The 18,235-nt window shown below is 34.9% G+C and overlaps 2 protein-coding genes across 2 annotated transcripts in view; one reads left to right on the plus strand and one right to left on the minus strand.

Moving 5' to 3' along the window:
- LOC106130715 (pro-corazonin) overlaps positions 1-12,637 on the minus strand; it is a 34,481-nt gene extending 21,844 nt beyond the window's left edge. Inside the window, exon 1 of the mRNA XM_060950960.1 lies at positions 12,523-12,637. Within this exon, the coding sequence (XP_060806943.1) occupies positions 12,523-12,555 (33 nt within the window). The 5' untranslated portion in view covers positions 12,556-12,637. The remainder of the gene's footprint in view (positions 1-12,522) is intronic.
- The window catches only part of LOC106130748 (lateral signaling target protein 2 homolog), a 33,523-nt gene that overhangs the window by 4,114 nt on the left and 11,174 nt on the right, over positions 1-18,235 (plus strand). Inside the window, exons 2-5 of the mRNA XM_060950961.1 lie at positions 5,852-5,992; positions 16,025-16,162; positions 16,483-16,673; positions 17,773-17,920. Coding sequence (XP_060806944.1) covers positions 5,852-5,992; positions 16,025-16,162; positions 16,483-16,673; positions 17,773-17,920 — 618 coding nt within the window. The remainder of the gene's footprint in view (positions 1-5,851; positions 5,993-16,024; positions 16,163-16,482; positions 16,674-17,772; positions 17,921-18,235) is intronic.

Raw genomic sequence — 18,235 nt, forward strand, 5'->3', positions numbered from 1 at the left:
TATTTATCATATCAATTAGACAAGGATGGGCGCTATCAATTTTTTAGTTTGCAGGTTTAAAATTAAGTTTCTGCTAAAGAAATGCATCATGCAGACAATAGCTACATTTAGTAGGTATTCTTAAATAATAATTTGTTCATACCAAAATGTCTTACACATACAAAGTTAAAGATATAATTTTGTGTATTAAGTTTATTTCCATTACAATCGTAATTTAGTATTCAAACAGTTGGTGTTTACTGTGCTTATCACTGTTCCATTATTACGTTCAAATTAATGAAGTACACATTTTTTTAACGTATTGACACTTGGAATAACCTTATCGGCCTGTGACGTCGTCCTTATCGCGGTCGTAGGATAAGCATCTGTTCGTCTCACTTGCACACTTTCACTTTTTTCACCAATTTCTCAATAGCAAGCGAAACTCGTTGGCAATGCCAAATGTTTTGCGAACTTATTCATTCATTTATCAGTTCGTGTTGGGTACGCCCTATTGTTTCGTCTTTTTAAATGTAACTATCGCTCTCATATTGCTCATATCTAGCTCTTTTCATAATGCTCTAGGTATCCTAACAAGCCTGTGAGAAGATTCGCTTATGTAATTCACAATAGCCACAACATTGCTTGCGTGCGATGTGTAACATTGAGCGGTCCGTCAAGATAAGATTTTGCATTAAGATGCATTGTGCAAACATTACTCACTACTAGGATTGCATCTTAATGATAAAACTTGATGTATTGAATAATGCTTTTCTGTGAGTTGCATTGGTACATACCTACATACAATCACGTCTTTATGCCTTACGGGGTGAACCTTGCGTTGCCAGAGCCTACTATCTTGAAAAGACTGAAAGGCCACGTTCAGTTCCCCATACAACTGTGTGTTAATGATGGAATTGTGAGTCCGACAGTGACTGGTTGCTAGCTCATACAAGGAGAATCCTACGTTTATAAGCCTGCATTGGTAACTGGAGGCTAACTTCATGTGGAGTAGAATATGCTTATGTGATTCTCTCTCAACTTCCGTTAATGCTGAGGCCCGGGCCTCAAACTCGGCCGGACCACGGGGTCCGTCTGTCGTCTTAATTATGTGACTGGCTTTTGACAAACAAAATTTAAAGTCGTATTGTTTTAGAGACCTTTTTTACTTAGTTTTCTCCTTTATATTCATAATGGCTTACTCTGAAAAGTAGGTATTGTCTGGTAAAGTTAGCACTGCCAATCTTATGAGTCATGCTTTGTTTAAAAATGTTTTCATTTGGTTGGTTACTGTTGAAGTTTCAGCTACTAAGCTTGAAAAAATAATAACTAAGTGACTGATCAATAACATCAACGATATCAACGCACAGCCCGAATCGCAACTTTGAAATATGGCTTGGAGGTTCATTAAGAGACGATTTTTCGGAAATCCCGCGGGAACAGAAATTAGCGGGATTTATTATTTTAAGCTGGTAGACCTGCGCGTGTTGTCTAATATTTTGATTAATCAATGAATAATTCTTCGATAAAATATTTTCCTCATTGTTAGATATTTTCATTTCTTGCCATTGTTTGCTGCATTATTCTCATTATGCATTATGCGGTTTCAGGATAATTTAATAATTTTATTGTTGTTCTCAATAGCCGTGACGTGAACGGCGTACATTCATAAAATAAAAACCGTTTATAAGATGCCTTTACGAAAACTAAACACAAAATCCATATATATGTATAAGCTTTATTGATGTTCTACCATCTCTGTTTTGAATTAAAATGAATGCAGAGTCAGATCAATCAGATTGTTCGTATTAAAATGCATTAGGTGTCGAGTTATTTATAATTAAACGATCTAAGCGGACAGATTGATATTTACAGAACGTAATGCATACTCGGTAATTTACTTGTTGTTATAGTTATTAATTTTTTTTTGCATAAAACAAACAAGCAGAAAATATTCCTTTAATATTTTGCAGGCAAACCGTCTATACAGGAAAACTATGTAATTTTGTTTTCCGTGTAATAGAACAAGGCAAACGTTTGCGAGCCCTTGAATTATTTTTAGATAGGTAGTGTTTCTTTCCTATTTAATTATGTATGGCAATGGTAATTTAGTGTGAGGACATGAGTAGAAATTTACGAATAAAAATTGATTTAAAAATGAAAAAATATGGGCACGTGAATACAACGACGGATCTTCTTTGGGTAACATATACAAGCAGAGTGTGAATGGGATCCGTGGACCGGGAAGGTCTAAACTTGCCTCAGGAGATTTATGTATGTGGATGAAGCGAAAGAAGTATGCAGGGATCGTGGCAAGTGGAATGATTTATTCCCCTCCGGCAAAGAAGCGCAATTTTATATCTGTATGATCTACTTTGGTCATGTCCTTATCGAATAACACTTAAAATTCTAAATTCCCTTTGAAAATTGGTTCACGTTGATCTTTTAAATATAAATTATCAGTGAAAACAATAAGTCTAGTATTGTTAGCGTTGATTCTCCAAATAGGTTAGTGGGTTATAAAAATTGGCTTCATTATAAAATGGGCAATCGCTCTGATTCACCGGACACAATGAGTGGTACGAAACCGCTCCTTTGTTTTGGACGTTTTTTGATTCGCCCAAGTAAACGATGTACTGTTGCATGAAATGATTTTCCGGAAAAGTTTTTGTTGAATATAGAGGTACTTATTCGTTGTAACTAGTTAAAAAATTCGGTTGTAGACTGCAAGTCCAGCCCCAGTAGTAGGTATGTCACAAGCAAATCAGTTTTACGGCGCGAAAAACTATCCCTGTCTCGCTTTTTATTATGATGTGAAACGGGACAGCGATAGTTTTCGCGCTACTTTCTGATTTGGTAAAGCATGACGTCAAACCTTAATCAGATAGGAATTAAACTAACCTCTTTGAAAAACATCTCATGCTTATCGTATGGTTCAAATACATAAGATTGCTTTCCACTTGCCTTGATGCATAAAATACCATCAATTCTCCAAATATTTATCAATAATTGAAAGCTCGTCTATTCAGTTCAGGGTACTCTTGACCTAACCTTTTACCACAACCTACTGGCTTCCTCGTATTTTGTTTGTAGCTGTTGGCAGATGACATTGAGGTATTACATAGAATGCCCCATGCCCTATTCATTACTTTGGGAAATCCCAAAGCTGGCATATTAATATAAATGAATGAGTTAATTGAGGAAAAAATCGTGTTAACATTTGGCTGTGAGAGCTTGGGTTATCGATGATGCAAATACATTTAGGCAGCAGGGTGATCATTGTAAGTCTTACAAAGTAAGACTTTATCTTTTAACTACTTCTGTGAATAATGCTTTGCACTCTGGTGATAGAAATTATATTATAAAAACAAATAATATATGGCACGACATGAACACAACTGATTTTAGTTCCTAGAAACAGCCCTATAGGATAGGTAGATACGGTACTATTCAATTGATGGAGATGACCAAGCTTACATCATTTATTGTTATATATTTACTGTATTCGAGTTTCTGGCGCCTTTCCAAAACTGGAGTGCTTACTCTGCAAAAAATATATTTTAGAAACTCCTTGATGAAACTACATGAACTTCACTTAGGTTTTTCTTTTAAAAATACTTACGTTAAAATACTTATTTTCAAAACAAAGAACGGGAGAATCTAGATAGGTACACAAGTAGGAAACTACTAATTTTCTTGACACGACTTGAAGTGCGCCAACAATTTAAAAATAAATAGAAAAAAATAATATTTTTAAAAGAACAAGGCTGTTAATTTCTCATAAAATTACCTTATTTTCGATCTTTCAAACCATATCAAATATCTTAATAATGCATTTCTTAACCCCGAATTAAATCCCAACTTCGTGTTTCTTATTTTATTCTCCGCAGTAAATGTCATTTGTTTTTGTAAAATATTATTTAACGTTGCATCAGAAGGTTTGAAGTTGTTTATCAATCGTGATGAAAGTGGCAGGACAGGCGACGAAGTGTGACGTTTTGTCGCCTTGGTCTGCCTCAACCGTTCACTGTGATTGTAAAAATCGTGAGTGCAAAAGTATGCATTACAATAGGATATTTTTTTTATGTTATTTGAAGTGTATATTTTTGAAGTGCTACTTCTATGTTTTCCTTGTTTGTTTTTGTGGTTTTTTTCAATCGATTCATTCGATTTTATTCGTAAATCGTAAACTGTACATGACCATAGTGGTCACAAGTGTTTTTTATTTTTTCCTTAATCGTACACTAATATTCTAATATTAGAGAAATGCGAAAGTGTGTAAGGATGTGTGTGTTTGACGCTTACACGCAAAAGTACTGAACGGTTCTTTTAATTAAAATTTTTCAGTATATAAAACAAGAGATTTAGACGGACAAAGTCGCAGGCAACAGCTAGTATATTAAAATTCGAACACTTCTTTGTAGGTACTGATTATTTTCAACTTATCATTTCTATATATACATATTTAGGGCTTCGTTTGTTTGTTTAGCCAAGGTTAACTAGATTTTAGTATTTAATCTAAGCCTCCATTACTGTGTAGTTGGAATTAATTGGTATGTTGCATTAACGGTTTTCTCAAAATTAGTTTATAACAAGTGCTTGCATATTAACCGGCTGGTACAACTTGAATATTGTTTAAATACAATAAACATCAATTACAACACAAGTACAATTAAATATCAATAAAATGTAGAACGGTTTCGAATGATTTTTTACTTTTACACGGCCATTAACGGGACACAGTAGATAAACAATAGCATGGCATTTTTAATGGGACACACATACAGACTTTACTTTTTTGTTTTATTTATTCATAAATCTTCAAGACAAAAATGTTTTCAAAGTTGGCTTGACTGTCAGATTATAATAATAGTACGATAATAAGTAGAAAATATTTGAAAACATGCAACTTAAATAGAAATGTTAACTATATAGCAATTTAACATAGCCAGTTACAATATATACCTACCTATATAATAATAAAAAATGAATATTAACTGCAATTATACCTAGATACTTAAATCCATAAGTTCAATTACAATTCCATCATTAAGCCGTCCAGTTAAACGTAGCCTTCCAATCTTGTGACTATTGACTCTGCTTAAACTTCAAATAATATGGACGTGCGTTTGTTAGGAAATTCAGGTTAAAAAATAATTGTTTGGCATGTGAATTATATTGGTGCCATTCGGCTCTGAAGGTTGATACCCCAGTTACCTGGGTTCACTGCCACCGTGTTTCAGCCAACGACTCATTAACATGTTATAAAGCCATGTTGATACCACGTCCTGTTTTTGGGTACTAGTTCTGTGCCGATTTTATCGTGAATTTAAGTATTTGATATTTATTTCTATGGTAGCCATTCCAACAATGAGCCTTTCATTTTATTAGGTAAATTAACTATTTTTACCTCATTTTCGTACGTAAGGTTTAATATATTTATTAAGAGCGTGATCTGGATTCGTAAAACTCAACAGGTCCCAACAAAGGTCGCATTATTTATTGTCTATACTATTTCCTTAAGTGTTCCTAACATTAGGTACATTCCGAATATATGATAACATTTTAGTGGAATAATTGATTATAAACTACTAGCTTTCTCCTCCAGCTCAGCTCGCGTGTGTAAAGTAACCTATGTCCTTCTACGCACTCCACACTTTATGCATGCAAAATTTCATGGAGATCGGTTTAAATAGTTTTAACGGGAAAGGCGGACAAACAAACACTTTCACATTACTTAATTTATAAGTGTATTTTTTTATAAGTAGACGTATCAAGAGTGTATACCTACATTTATTGCAGTACCTAAAGAAGTGGACTATAGAAATGTTATGTCAGAATAATCTCCAAAAACTAATGTCTTTTGTTTCAGAGGGACGACCGATCGCTTCTAGCTCAATTCTTCTTCGCGGACGACGCCCTCAACATGGTCGCCGCAGAGTTGGACTCCTTCGACGGCCGGAAGGACCCCGAGCGGTGCTCCACGCTCGTCAACCAGCTCCGCCATGCACAGGTATAGTATTTTTAGTTGAACCCGAATCATTAACACATACTTTTTTAAAGAATTCGTCTTTACTGACTGTCATCTAAATTTAGATAAAATATATGTTCGGCAGAAATCGCTACTACAGCAGAACCCTTCTTCAAAAAGAACTTGTTCGGTGGATTTCTATTTCTTGATATTTACAGCAAAACGAAAAAATCTTTGGATAAAAGGCAGGTAGAGTCTAATCATGCGCTAAGCTCGACTCGTTTTGGCGGAGGCAATTCCGTGCCCCCAAATGTATAAATTCAGAATTACAGCTATTTTCATTTCCGTTTATTTTCATTTTCAAGGGACGTTCTTGAATAAAAGTGAACCTTGAAGCATGCCTAACAAAGTTAAACTATTGCGTGACGAGACTTGATGATCTTTTACGTTTATGAATGAAGTTGCAAACACATAGTGCAAGATACTTAAAAGATAATTAATGTTGATAATATGCAACACTTCATGCTTGGTCTGAAGGCCAGTAAATTTGATTCGGATGTGGGGAGAAAAATTACGTTTGCGTTGCGTCCTGTCTTGTCCGATACATCTTGCCTTGTAACAAGGAGGATGACTGTTACACCGCATTGAGAATGATCGTCATATTAGCCACTCTTCTAAAATCAATAAATAGATGAGGTTTTGATGAAGGTCGTCTAAGGTTCAGAGTGTTCCATCTGAAAACAATTTCTGTATTTATTCTTGGTATCATCTGTACTATTGTACTACCATAAATCTAATATTCTATCTATAATCTAATAAGCTTTCGAAAGCTAACATGTTTCAGGTTTGCAGACATAGACGCCAAACTAAGAACTACCCTTTGTTGTGGATTAAATTAAAATGCACTTGCTAGTGATTATAAAATATGATTTGTTTTTAATGATCATGGATCACGTGTAAATACAGTCTGTCCGTTCGGAAATGTACCTTGAATGTGGATTTGCGTAGTTGCGCTCAGTGACTCACCCGTGGAGGTCGACACGATAACGTCACTACGCAATGTCATTATGCTCCATATGGCTTTGTTGCAAAACGCTTGATCCACCAATTGTAAAAGTAAGGGTGTTTCTCCCTGCCTTCTTTTTATTCTAGCCCTTATCCTTACCTTCCTTTTCTAACGTTGAAAGAGTTTTTATGAGCGTTTCAGAATTTCCGAAGATTAGCCCTTACAAGTCAAAGTTACAAACTTCACTTGCTATAAACAGGTTATAATAAGTAAAAGTACTTATAGATTAATCTGTTCTATAAATGTCATATTATACAAAAAATATGTTATCCGGCCTGCTTGATACGTTAGTGTCCTTTATGCTTTGATGTATAATTTCTAAGAAAGGAGCGTCCATAACTGTTATCTCATTTACAATGAAGCGGTTGCAGTATTATTTTAAGTCTTATCGTCGAGCACACAAAACAATACATTTCGAAACTCAAGCATAATTTTATCACACATACTTAATTGTTTTATCACGAAATGCAACGACAGGTTTAAGGTACCAAGGCATTTATGTAACGTGCATGTAGGGGTAACGTACAAACGCAGAACCAAAATGTGGAATTTTAAAAACATTATGAAGTACCATTTTCCATACTTGAGAATGCAATTCTAATTCTAATTTTTTATTCATTATTATGGGACATGTCAATCCAGATTCATTATTATCAGAAATTATCATTTAAAAAGCATCTGGGAAATATTACATTTTGTTATTTCAACTTCCAGATTTTAAAGGCACGCAGACACAAAGTGTTTTTAGGATATGCACATAATGACCCTATTAATATTTGTCGATAATCTCTCATATCACTCCTATACCAGATTGGACATCTGGCGCACGCACGATATGACTTTCTACTTTCTTTTACTTCAAAACATGTAAGAAGAACAGTTGAATACTTAGAGCTTTTGAAACTTTTTGATGCTTTAAGCTTGCATATAATTTGGTGAAGAGTTTTTGAGTATGTGTGCAGAACAAGCATTAAATATTCTTCTGTACATAATGAACATACATTTATTGAAAATGCAATTCCATTGTGACAATAAACTAAGTTACATATAGAGACCTATATATGACCTGTATTTTGTACACCGGATAATAGTTTAACATTGTGCATTCTCGTCATATATTTAAATACATTTCTGATTAAAGATCACATGAGTATTTTTTTTACAAAAATTGCACTTTGCTTGATACGGTGAAAAAGACTATTATTATTTTTAAAGTATTTTATCCTTGTAGTTGTAGAGCCTATAAAAATAGTATTTCCAATGACTTGTTTGCTTAATATGATGCACCATAGGTCAGCAGAAACACATAAAACTACATCGTATTGCCAACCAGTTGTGCAATCTTGTTAAAGTGCTTTTCTATTTCCATACGCATTTCAATAAGATCCTCCGTCGGGATGCCCTTTCTGTTTTATTTATAGTTAATCTTTATATTTTATTGTAAAAAAATCTGTGGACCACATAATGTGGATCTACATCTTATATTCTTTACAACATATTATAATATAACATATAATCACGTCTATATCGTGCGGGGTAAGGTTTAGGTTTAGAATAACTTTAACTTTATTCTCATAAGATTTACATAAAATAAATCACTTACTGAGAAAACAATATTTATATAAAGTATGGGCATGCATTTTATACAAAATAAATATAAATATAAAAAAACCAATAGCCTCGACACAGAGGGTATAGAATAATAAATATGAAAAAAAATAGTAGGGTAGATCTACGGAGCTACGGAGTGACGTCGTCTTCGTCATCGACTGCAAGCGATCGCGCCCGGCAACACAAGGATTACTTTATTCTAGATGTGTCAGCAATGAATTTAGTTTGTTTTTTTTTTTTTTTTTGTAATGTTATATTTGTTTGTTTTCCGCAAGGTGATGTAAGTTTGTTAATTATAAAAATCGTGTATATATGTTTTTAGTTTTCTTTTAAAAATAGCTATTGATTTTACTCCTTTCATCTCTTTTGGTAGGTTATTATACATTTTCGCTCCTTCATATTGTATGTTAAATCTTCCATAGTTTGTTCTTGGAGTGCGTAGTATTAAATGGTTTGCGCTGCGTAGTTTGATTTTTTGTATTTCACTTTTTCTACGGAAAGATATTAGTGTGTGGACATGGTTATTTATAATTTTATATATTAACAGGCATGTGTAGTATAAGTATGTTTGCCTTATTGTCATTATTTTTGTATTTTTGTATATATTAACAGTAGGTGTTTTGAAGTCATAATTAAAAAGACATTTTATAAGTTTATTTTGAGCTACTTGTATTGTTTTTAAATTAGTTTGGTTTGCTGTACCCCAGATCTCAATCAAATAGTCTATATGCGGTTTTACTAGGGAGTTATAAATTTTTTATTTTATGTGGAAGGCAATTTGTTACTCCACGCAAAGTACCGGTTAATGAGGTTAGTTTAGCTTTGATTAAATTTATATGTTTATTCCAGTTAAGGTAGTGATCCAAATTGAGTCCAAGATATTTTTCACTAGTTGTTTGTTTAAGTTCTATGTCATTTATCTTAAGTTGTATTGGTTCACTTATTTTCTTGTTTTTTGCAGTGAATACGACATAATTTGTTTTATCGGCATTAACTGTAAGTAAATTTGACAAGAACCATTTATTTAATTTATTCAAGTCTTTTTGGGCTTTAGATATCATATTGTTAATTGAATTACCGTAATAGAATAAACTTGTGTCGTCTGCGTAGAGAGAGATATCTGCATTTAGGCCTATGTGTTGGATGTTATTGACATATATGAGGAACAGAAGTGGACCCAATATTGAACCTTGTGGGATACCGAAATCAATTTGACTGGTAGAACTTTGATGTATACCTATTTTGACTATTTGTCTACGATTTTCAAAATATGATCTGAACATATCGTGTGCCTTTCCAGATATACCAATGTCAGACAGTTTTTTGAGGAGTAATTTGTGGCTGATGGTATCAAACGCCTTTTTTAAGTCGATGAATATACCGATAACTATTTGTTTTTCATCAATTTTGTTTTTGATTTTGGTTACGAGGTCCACGGTCGCCGAGAGCGTATTCGATTTGGGTCTAAAACCATATTGTTTTTTGTACAGAAAGTCTATCGAGGTCAGATATTTTTCTAGGCGAAAATAAATTATTCTTTCAAATATTTTAGAAATAACAGGCAGAACCGAAATTGGGCGATAGTTACATGGGTCAGATTTACTACTGGACTTGTAGATAGGTGTAACTTTGGCAAGTTTTAGGGAATCCGGGAAAACTCCTCGTTCCAGACAATAATTTATACAGTCCGTGAGGGGAATGAGGATTACGTTCTTCAGACACTTAATTGTTTTTGGGCTGATTCCGTCAATACCGGAACTCGTATTGGGGTCCAGATCATCAATTATCTGACTGATTTCGTCTGCGGTTGCCGGTGCGAAGTTCGTGAGTTCAGTAGATCTCGTTGCAGATGCACGTGAAGTACGAGTGCCGGCTAATCGATTTTTCGGGATTTGGGAAGCAAGAGTTGAGCCAATGGTGGAAAAGAAGCGATTGAAACATTCGCAAATTTCTTGTTCATCCGTTACTGTCGCTGAGTCCATGACAAGTTTGTTCAGCTTCACAGGATCTCTTCTTTTGTTGTTAGCCAATTCTTGAATAGCCCTCCACATCTTCTTCGGTTTGCTTGTGTGTTCTTTGAAGTACTTAAAGTAATACGATTTTTTAGTTTTCTGTATGTTGTTGAATGCTTTAGATCTAGCAACTTTAAATTCTTTTTCCAAAAATATATTTTGTGGGTTCGTTTTGTAATTTTGCCATATTTCATTTCTGTTATTTATGTCTTTCATTATGTCTTTATTAATCTAGTCCTGTCGCGGGGGATTAAGTAATTTTGATTTAGTAGTTTTACATTCAGACAACATAATGTGGATCTATATCTTATATTCTTTACAACATATTATAATATAACATATAATCACGTCTATATCGTGCGGGGTAAACAGAGCCAACAGTCATCAAAAGATTGAAAGGCCACGCTACGCCGCTTGGCTTATTAATAGTATTGAGATTCAAACATGGAAAAGAGATTTAGTGGTCCTATTCTTTTTTATATTGGTGCCGGGAATCACACGGTACAATTTTTTGCAATGGTTACTAAATATAATTAAAATCAACTTTATATGAATTGGCGGGACAAAGTATTTGTGTTTTGACCGCCAGTGAAACTTGCTCGAAATTGGTTTCATATGACCAAGTTTTAGCGTAGGTACTCGTAACTTGCCGGTCCAATAACCATATGACGAATGAAAACCAATGTCAGGAAACTATCCGCGTCCGAACTCCGACCGAATATGAAATTCACAAATTTTTTAATTTCTTTGACTATCGTATAATTAAACCAAACTTGAGATTTATTAAAAAAAGAGATAGCATTAATTCCGCAATGGTGGTGCCGCAAAAATGTGTAAAATATCTCGTGGCTAGAACAACAATTAGTTTTATCCTACTACCAAGTGCTACTGTCCTTTTTCATGCAATCTAAGAGTGTTGGTGGAAGATAGGTTTCATACTTGAATTTCCTAGATTCAACATACATACTACATACATAAAATCACGCCTTTTCCCGGAGGGGTAGGCAGAGACTAGATCTTTCCACTTGCCACGATCTCTACATACTTCCTTCGCGTGGATGAACTACATTCATATTGATCCAAATTTGTCTTTTTTGTCAAAAACGTATGATAACTTCGCCACGGGTAAGTTCCTTGTGATAATGTTTAGGTAGACTTCTCAGATAATATAACATTTAATTTTTTGTTATATTGAAATCTCTTTGGAAAGTAAACGAAACCGCAGTCGATGGCTAGTCAATAAATTTTACTCCACTTTCGAAGCTGTATCGACTTACTGGTTCCAACACTGCCGCGTTTCTAGAAAGCGTGCGTCCCTCTTACATTTTATTATTATTGCTTATAATAATGCGAAAATGGTCGTTGGCGAAACCGATTAGGTGACTATTAGGTAGAAGAAATCCAGTCATATAATTTCATCCTTTTGAACCGTCGACACATATTACTAAACACCTTTAACTAATAAACGTATACCAAGTTTGTATGCCTAAGGGGGTAAACCAACGTCATGGTTCCAAGATTCGAAGTGCACGTTTATCTGGTTGTCTTTATTGGAATTGAGGTTCAGAAATAGTAACTGCACCCATCATGTATAATTAAAAAATCCTAAATCACAGCCTTTCTGTGGACAGTCTTCAGTACAGTTTGTGCGGAAAGAAAAGCAGATGGCACACACTATGATTTTTCTTTGCAACGAGAACAGCATGCAACCTCTTAAATTAATAAAAACAACTTGTTGTGATCATATAAACATCGTTATGATATTATACAAGACTTAAAGGCCACATTTAGTTGATCTCTCATTTTGGAATTGATATTAGTTCTGGTATGTTTTGATCTTACATAACGTAAGTTGAACAGGGATTACATCTTTTCACACTTACCACAATCCCTGCATGCTCTTTTACATACTGCATAATGTTTCGATCAACTCGAGAAATAATATGCTTGTAACACGTTTTACATGAGTAATATTTTTAAATTCTGAACAATGAAATCATTTCCGCGAATGTATGTGTTCAAGATAAAAATACCGTTGACATTTACTTTCGCATGCGAATGATTTGTTATTGTTATCATCTGACATACCTACTATGTGTATTATGCGTTCTACGTACCTACTGATATAGATACAAGTTTTTTTTCCGTGTCAATATTTGGATCTTTTGACCATTAAAATACATTTCTTTTTAGCAAGCAGTCTGGGTATTATATAATTGAGTAGACCAGTCAGTATGATGTCACTGAAGTGCAGGAGTATTCACGAACTTTGATTAAGCGTTTGTCTGCATGCAGGGCTACACAGTAAGTGTCCAATAGTTTGAAGAGAAACACCACTCAGAAAACCATTTACATAACTACCTCTCCTTGCTTGGGCCGACCTGAATCCGGAGAGTAATGGCGCCGGAGCCATTAAGCCTGACTTCCATGGCAGCCAAGACTGATCATGTCTTGGAGAAGCTTCTGTCAGCAGATAGGAGGATATATTATAGGGTATGTGGTTCATCATCAAGCCTTTACAGCTTCATCAGACGTTCAGAGTGCAAGTAGAGAAACAATCGCACTGGGTTTTGGTATTTATACGAGTGGCAATGAATAATTAATGATTAATTTGCATACTAATATTTTTTTATGCAAATTATTGGCAAACATGGAATTTATGCATCTGGCTCTTATACCCATACATACCGGCCGTCACAATTTTACATAGGTCTCAATTTTGTCGCAATTTACATTTTAGATGAAAAACGCTCAGAACCACGTAATAATTAGTACAGTTAAAGGCAGATATACCTGACATGACGCCCTCTATGGAAAAGAAATCAATTTATATTTATCTGCCTTCGCCTAAACTATTTAATTTCACGTTTTTATTTGCGAATAGACTTTGTTCTTACTTATTATTTTTTTAAAGTTAAAATATATATTTGCTGCCACCAGATGTTTGGCTATGAAGGTCAGTTCAACTTTAAATATATATGTCACATAGGTAAATTAATCCATCGTAACTACGCAGTACAATGGTACAGTAATACGCATAAAAAGCAGACGTAACAGCCAACATGTCGTCGAACTGGTTCGAATGGCCTGCCCAAACCGGCCGTGTTTTGCACTAATCGTTCACTCGCACTCTCATTTGAATATATTGGAATATTTGACACGGTTTCCTCACAAAGCGGTAAGGACGATGCAATTACCGCCGAAATATTTATTTTTAGGTAAATAAATGATAAATTTATCATTAAGCCAAATAGCTGAACGTGGCCATTCAGTCTTTTCAAGACTGTTGGCTCTGTCTACCCCGCAAGGGATATAGACGTGGCCATATGTAGGTATTTATGTATGTAAGTGATAAATCAGAGAAAATACCGTGCAAAATAATTTTTAATAAAATAAAATTATAATACTGTATGTAGGTCATTGTAGGTATATAATACAGTAAACATACATATATATAAAAGTTATTCAAAGGATATACATACTTATAAACTTGGGCTTCTTCTTTTGAGCGATGGGATGGCAACGACTCAAAGACTCGATCGATGAAAGTGACATTCGGAATCTCAAGAGACTGTTGGCTCGATTGTTTAAATAATAATTGAAAAAGACTAATATTATTCGCCACCTAAAATATTCGGTAAATATTATATCTTTGGTGGCTATCCATCATCATATCCTGAAGTTATGTTTAGTTCTAAAGCTAAAAAATGATTGGTTGGTAAAGGCAAAAGTTACAAAAGGACCGTACTTAGTCCAATAAAATTTCTAAATTACACTACGCCAAAAGTTGGTGTTGGTTTATGCATCGTATCTGTTTTATCTTGTCATGTATCACCGGTTTTCAATGCCACGTGCACTGGGGAATCCCTATTCCTAACAATTTCAATGGTAAATTTATTTTATCTAATTATATTTATTTTAGCAAAGTTTATATAAAGATTGTGTAAGTTTATCGATATCGTACAGACGTTTTTTTTTCTAAAATATATTATGAATCATATTTATAACTGTACGCTGCACGAAGAATAAAAATATAATCTCTTTGTTTTGCCATACCTAAAGTGTGCTATTATTTGGAAGATAAGAGATATTTCTCTTATCCTTGGCTTCTTCCCATGGTCGACTTCTTCTTCAAACAAAATGCTTTTTATTTTTGATTTGGACAACGCTTCACTAACAACAAGTTAAAAATGTTAATGAAAAGTCTAATCCATAAGTAAATATTCAGAGAAGGTCAGTTGCTTCAATGTCGTCGTGTTTTGTCGACTAATTCTTCCCATTTATTTGGGGTCGGCCTTCCTTGTCAGTTCTCTTCATGTTGCTCGGTCCACAGCTACACTTATAATCAAGAGTTGCTGCCTCACAACTTTCTCCACTGTAATTTGTAGATATGATCACTTTTGTTTAGGTACATAAAACTTTTGTATACAAAACATCAATAGAAGATAGAAATACATAGAAATATGGTATATAGTCACAGCTTCTTTCCAATAAATCTCTGCCAGCATTCCCATTGATTTCATTTTATTCTTCTTAGAAAAAGAATTTGGAACCTTCAGACTATATTATTCTATAGTAATACAATTTCCCGGTTACCCTTAATAATGATAAATTAGAAAAACGTAACCCCGCGGGGTGTCAGACCGTGAACTCGAGACGTGCTTCCACGTCTGTCGCCGAGGCCGATTTCATCAATACGATATCGTGAAATCAATAATGCTATTATTATGTTTAATGTCATTCAAAACTCGTTATTCGGTGTTGCCGGAAAGAGCGCATTTTAATGTTTAACGAAATGAATTAATGTGAATTGGCGTTGAAGACTTTCTCAGGGAGGGTTGTCGACAGGCAGTCAATTTATCGTATAACTGCCAACGCATTAAACAGTTACATAATGCAAATTTGAAGATACATTCAGTCGTCGGTGAACCGTTGCGTTTTAAGCAAACAACCCAGAATGTCATAGAAATACTCTATGAGAGAGTCAGAAGTTAAGTCTTGCCGTACCCACTTACGCTGAGATTCGTTTATACCTACTTATATACCTGAGAGAGCATATACAACAAAACTTATTGCAATTTGTTATATTTATTTTTTATGTGCAATAAAGAGTTTATAAACAAACAAACTTATTAAACAGGTGACTCCGTCTCATCTCTGTGACCCTATTTACAAGATTATGATAAAGAATTTTTAATAATAAGAAAGAAAATAAGATTTTATTACTTTTCATTACTTATTCACTTATAGCGCCTGAGAAAGAGAAGTTGTAGGTACTGTTTTTATTTGCTAAACATAACACGACGCTAACCCTTTCGAAATGATGTTTAATTTTTGTACTAATTCTTTTGTAGTATTAACATTTTTTAAACTCCCAATTTGCAGGACCGAGTGCTAAACATCACAAGTCAGATAATGGACCAGCTGCTAGGAGACGAGCGGGTGGCGCGCGGTTTTCGGGTCAAATTTCCCGAGGACGTGCTCCAGGATAATCTGGCTGGACAGCTGTGGTTTGGAGCTGAGGTATTACCTTTTATTCTATTGCTTACATTGCTAGTATTCGCTACTAGCATTATTATTATTATTATTTTTTCCATTTTATGCGGTCCATTTTGCGTATTTTCAAAGTTTCATTGGTTTAATAGAATAGTGTTATATCTGTGTAATTTGCCCCGGATATATATAAATATATACATCTGTAATCATTATCCTGGCGTTTGTCATGGCCACCACTACTACCACATCAAGTATGGCAGCGATATGATTCTTACGTCGATTGATACTTTTTTGGGGATTTTCTTTCTTTTTTTTTTCAATTCCTTAAATTATTTCCAACTTTCCAGTGCCTAGCAGCCGGCTCCTCCATAATGAACCGCGAGGAGGAATCGGCGGCCATGCGTCCCCTGGCCAAGGCTCTCACGCGCAGCCTCGAGACCGTGCGCTCTCTGCTCCGAGAGCAGTGTCTGAGACCGCGCGAGTTGGCGCTCTCGCAGCATGACGATATGCTGCACGAGAGCTTGAGGATATTTGACAGGTCTGTATCTTATTACTATATTTCTTTTATTGAAAAATTGTCGTCGAGTCCGAGTGAAACGTGAGAATGCCACTGTCTTTTTTAAAATTGAGCAAAGACGTTTATGACTCACAATCCCGCTCAAAATGTGTCCGAAACAAAACGTTTGTCCGTCCGTTCGAAAATGGATCTTAATATTATTAGGCCAAAATCCATCAAGCCATCATCTTCCTTTCCATCACGGTTAAGCATTCAAATTTAATATTAGACTGAACCTTTAGTAAGCATCTACTGCACAAGTGCTTTATAAGGACAGGTTTTATGATGACGGACTATTTTGGGTAAATAATTAAAGCATGACGTGACTTTTATAAACTAGTTTTGGCATAAAAATAGACATCAACAAAAAACCGGCCAGAAACTTGAATGAAAAAAATGACATAATTTTTACATATCATGTTTTTGTTTTTTAATTGTATATGCTGTTAATACTTTCCTTTTTATATTTTTACTTTTCAAAGGGTAACCAATCACCCTTTGGGACAACTTTTTAGTGTTCCGTAGTAACCTACCGTTATTGTTTCGCCATGTTACTGATGGAACTAAAGTTTATTATAACATTTTCTCTTCTGCACTTATGGTAAACAAAATCATTTTTCTCAAATTATCATTTGACTTCTATCTGCATGAGAGCTTAATAAGGTAGTGCACGCGGGCTCAAATAATGCGCACACACTTTTGTTTTCAAAATCCCTACGTTATAGTTATGGGGTAACAGCGAAACGTATAAGAAACTCAAGGTTTTAAAACATATAACCTACATACATACATATTATGTCACTCAATAGTCATGTTGTCAAATGTCATGTCAATCACGCCTCTTTCCCGGAGGGGTAGGCAGAGACTACCTCTTTCCACTTGCCACGATCTCTGCATACTTCCATAACATATAACATATATATTTATATATTTAGCGAATCGAGAGAAAAAAAAAATTTAAAGAGTAATGAGTCTAGAGGAAGCGGGAGGTCTGTAAGGATCGTAGCAAGTGGAGTTAAGAATTGAGGATATACCATTATCAATCTGGTCTTTTATTATATAAATATAATAATATTTGCAGACTGTTCGCGGAGTTTGAGCTGTGCTACGTCAGCGCCATGGTGAACGTGAAGACGCCGCACGAGTTCGAAGCCCAGCAGCTGATCTGCGTGCTGTTCTCTGAGAGCTTGCGGCGCGCGCTCAAGCAGAACTTGCTGACGCAGGAGCAGGTATCTTAAAGACCTTTCTTCTCAATTCTTGATATTACCGGTCAGAATGCATTGGTGACTACGTGTAATTGAAGATATAACCATAGGTATTTAGATTTCCCTATCCCTAGATTCCGCCATTATCAGAGTGAGAAATAAACAATGATGTAGAAGCTCATCAAATAGTCGTTCTGTTTACGAATTCAGCCTCTTAGGGATAATAATCAATCTTTCTCCTGGCGTTAGTCCCTGCATACATTCTCACCTTTCTGGAGAGGAACCTGGGTTTGCGGGACTTTGACCATGAGTTAGGATCGGGTATGTCAAGTCTATTTT

The sequence above is a fragment of the Amyelois transitella genome, chromosome 23 (genome assembly GCF_032362555.1).
Source record: "Amyelois transitella isolate CPQ chromosome 23, ilAmyTran1.1, whole genome shotgun sequence".
Taxonomy (NCBI): Eukaryota; Metazoa; Arthropoda; class Insecta; order Lepidoptera; family Pyralidae; genus Amyelois; species Amyelois transitella.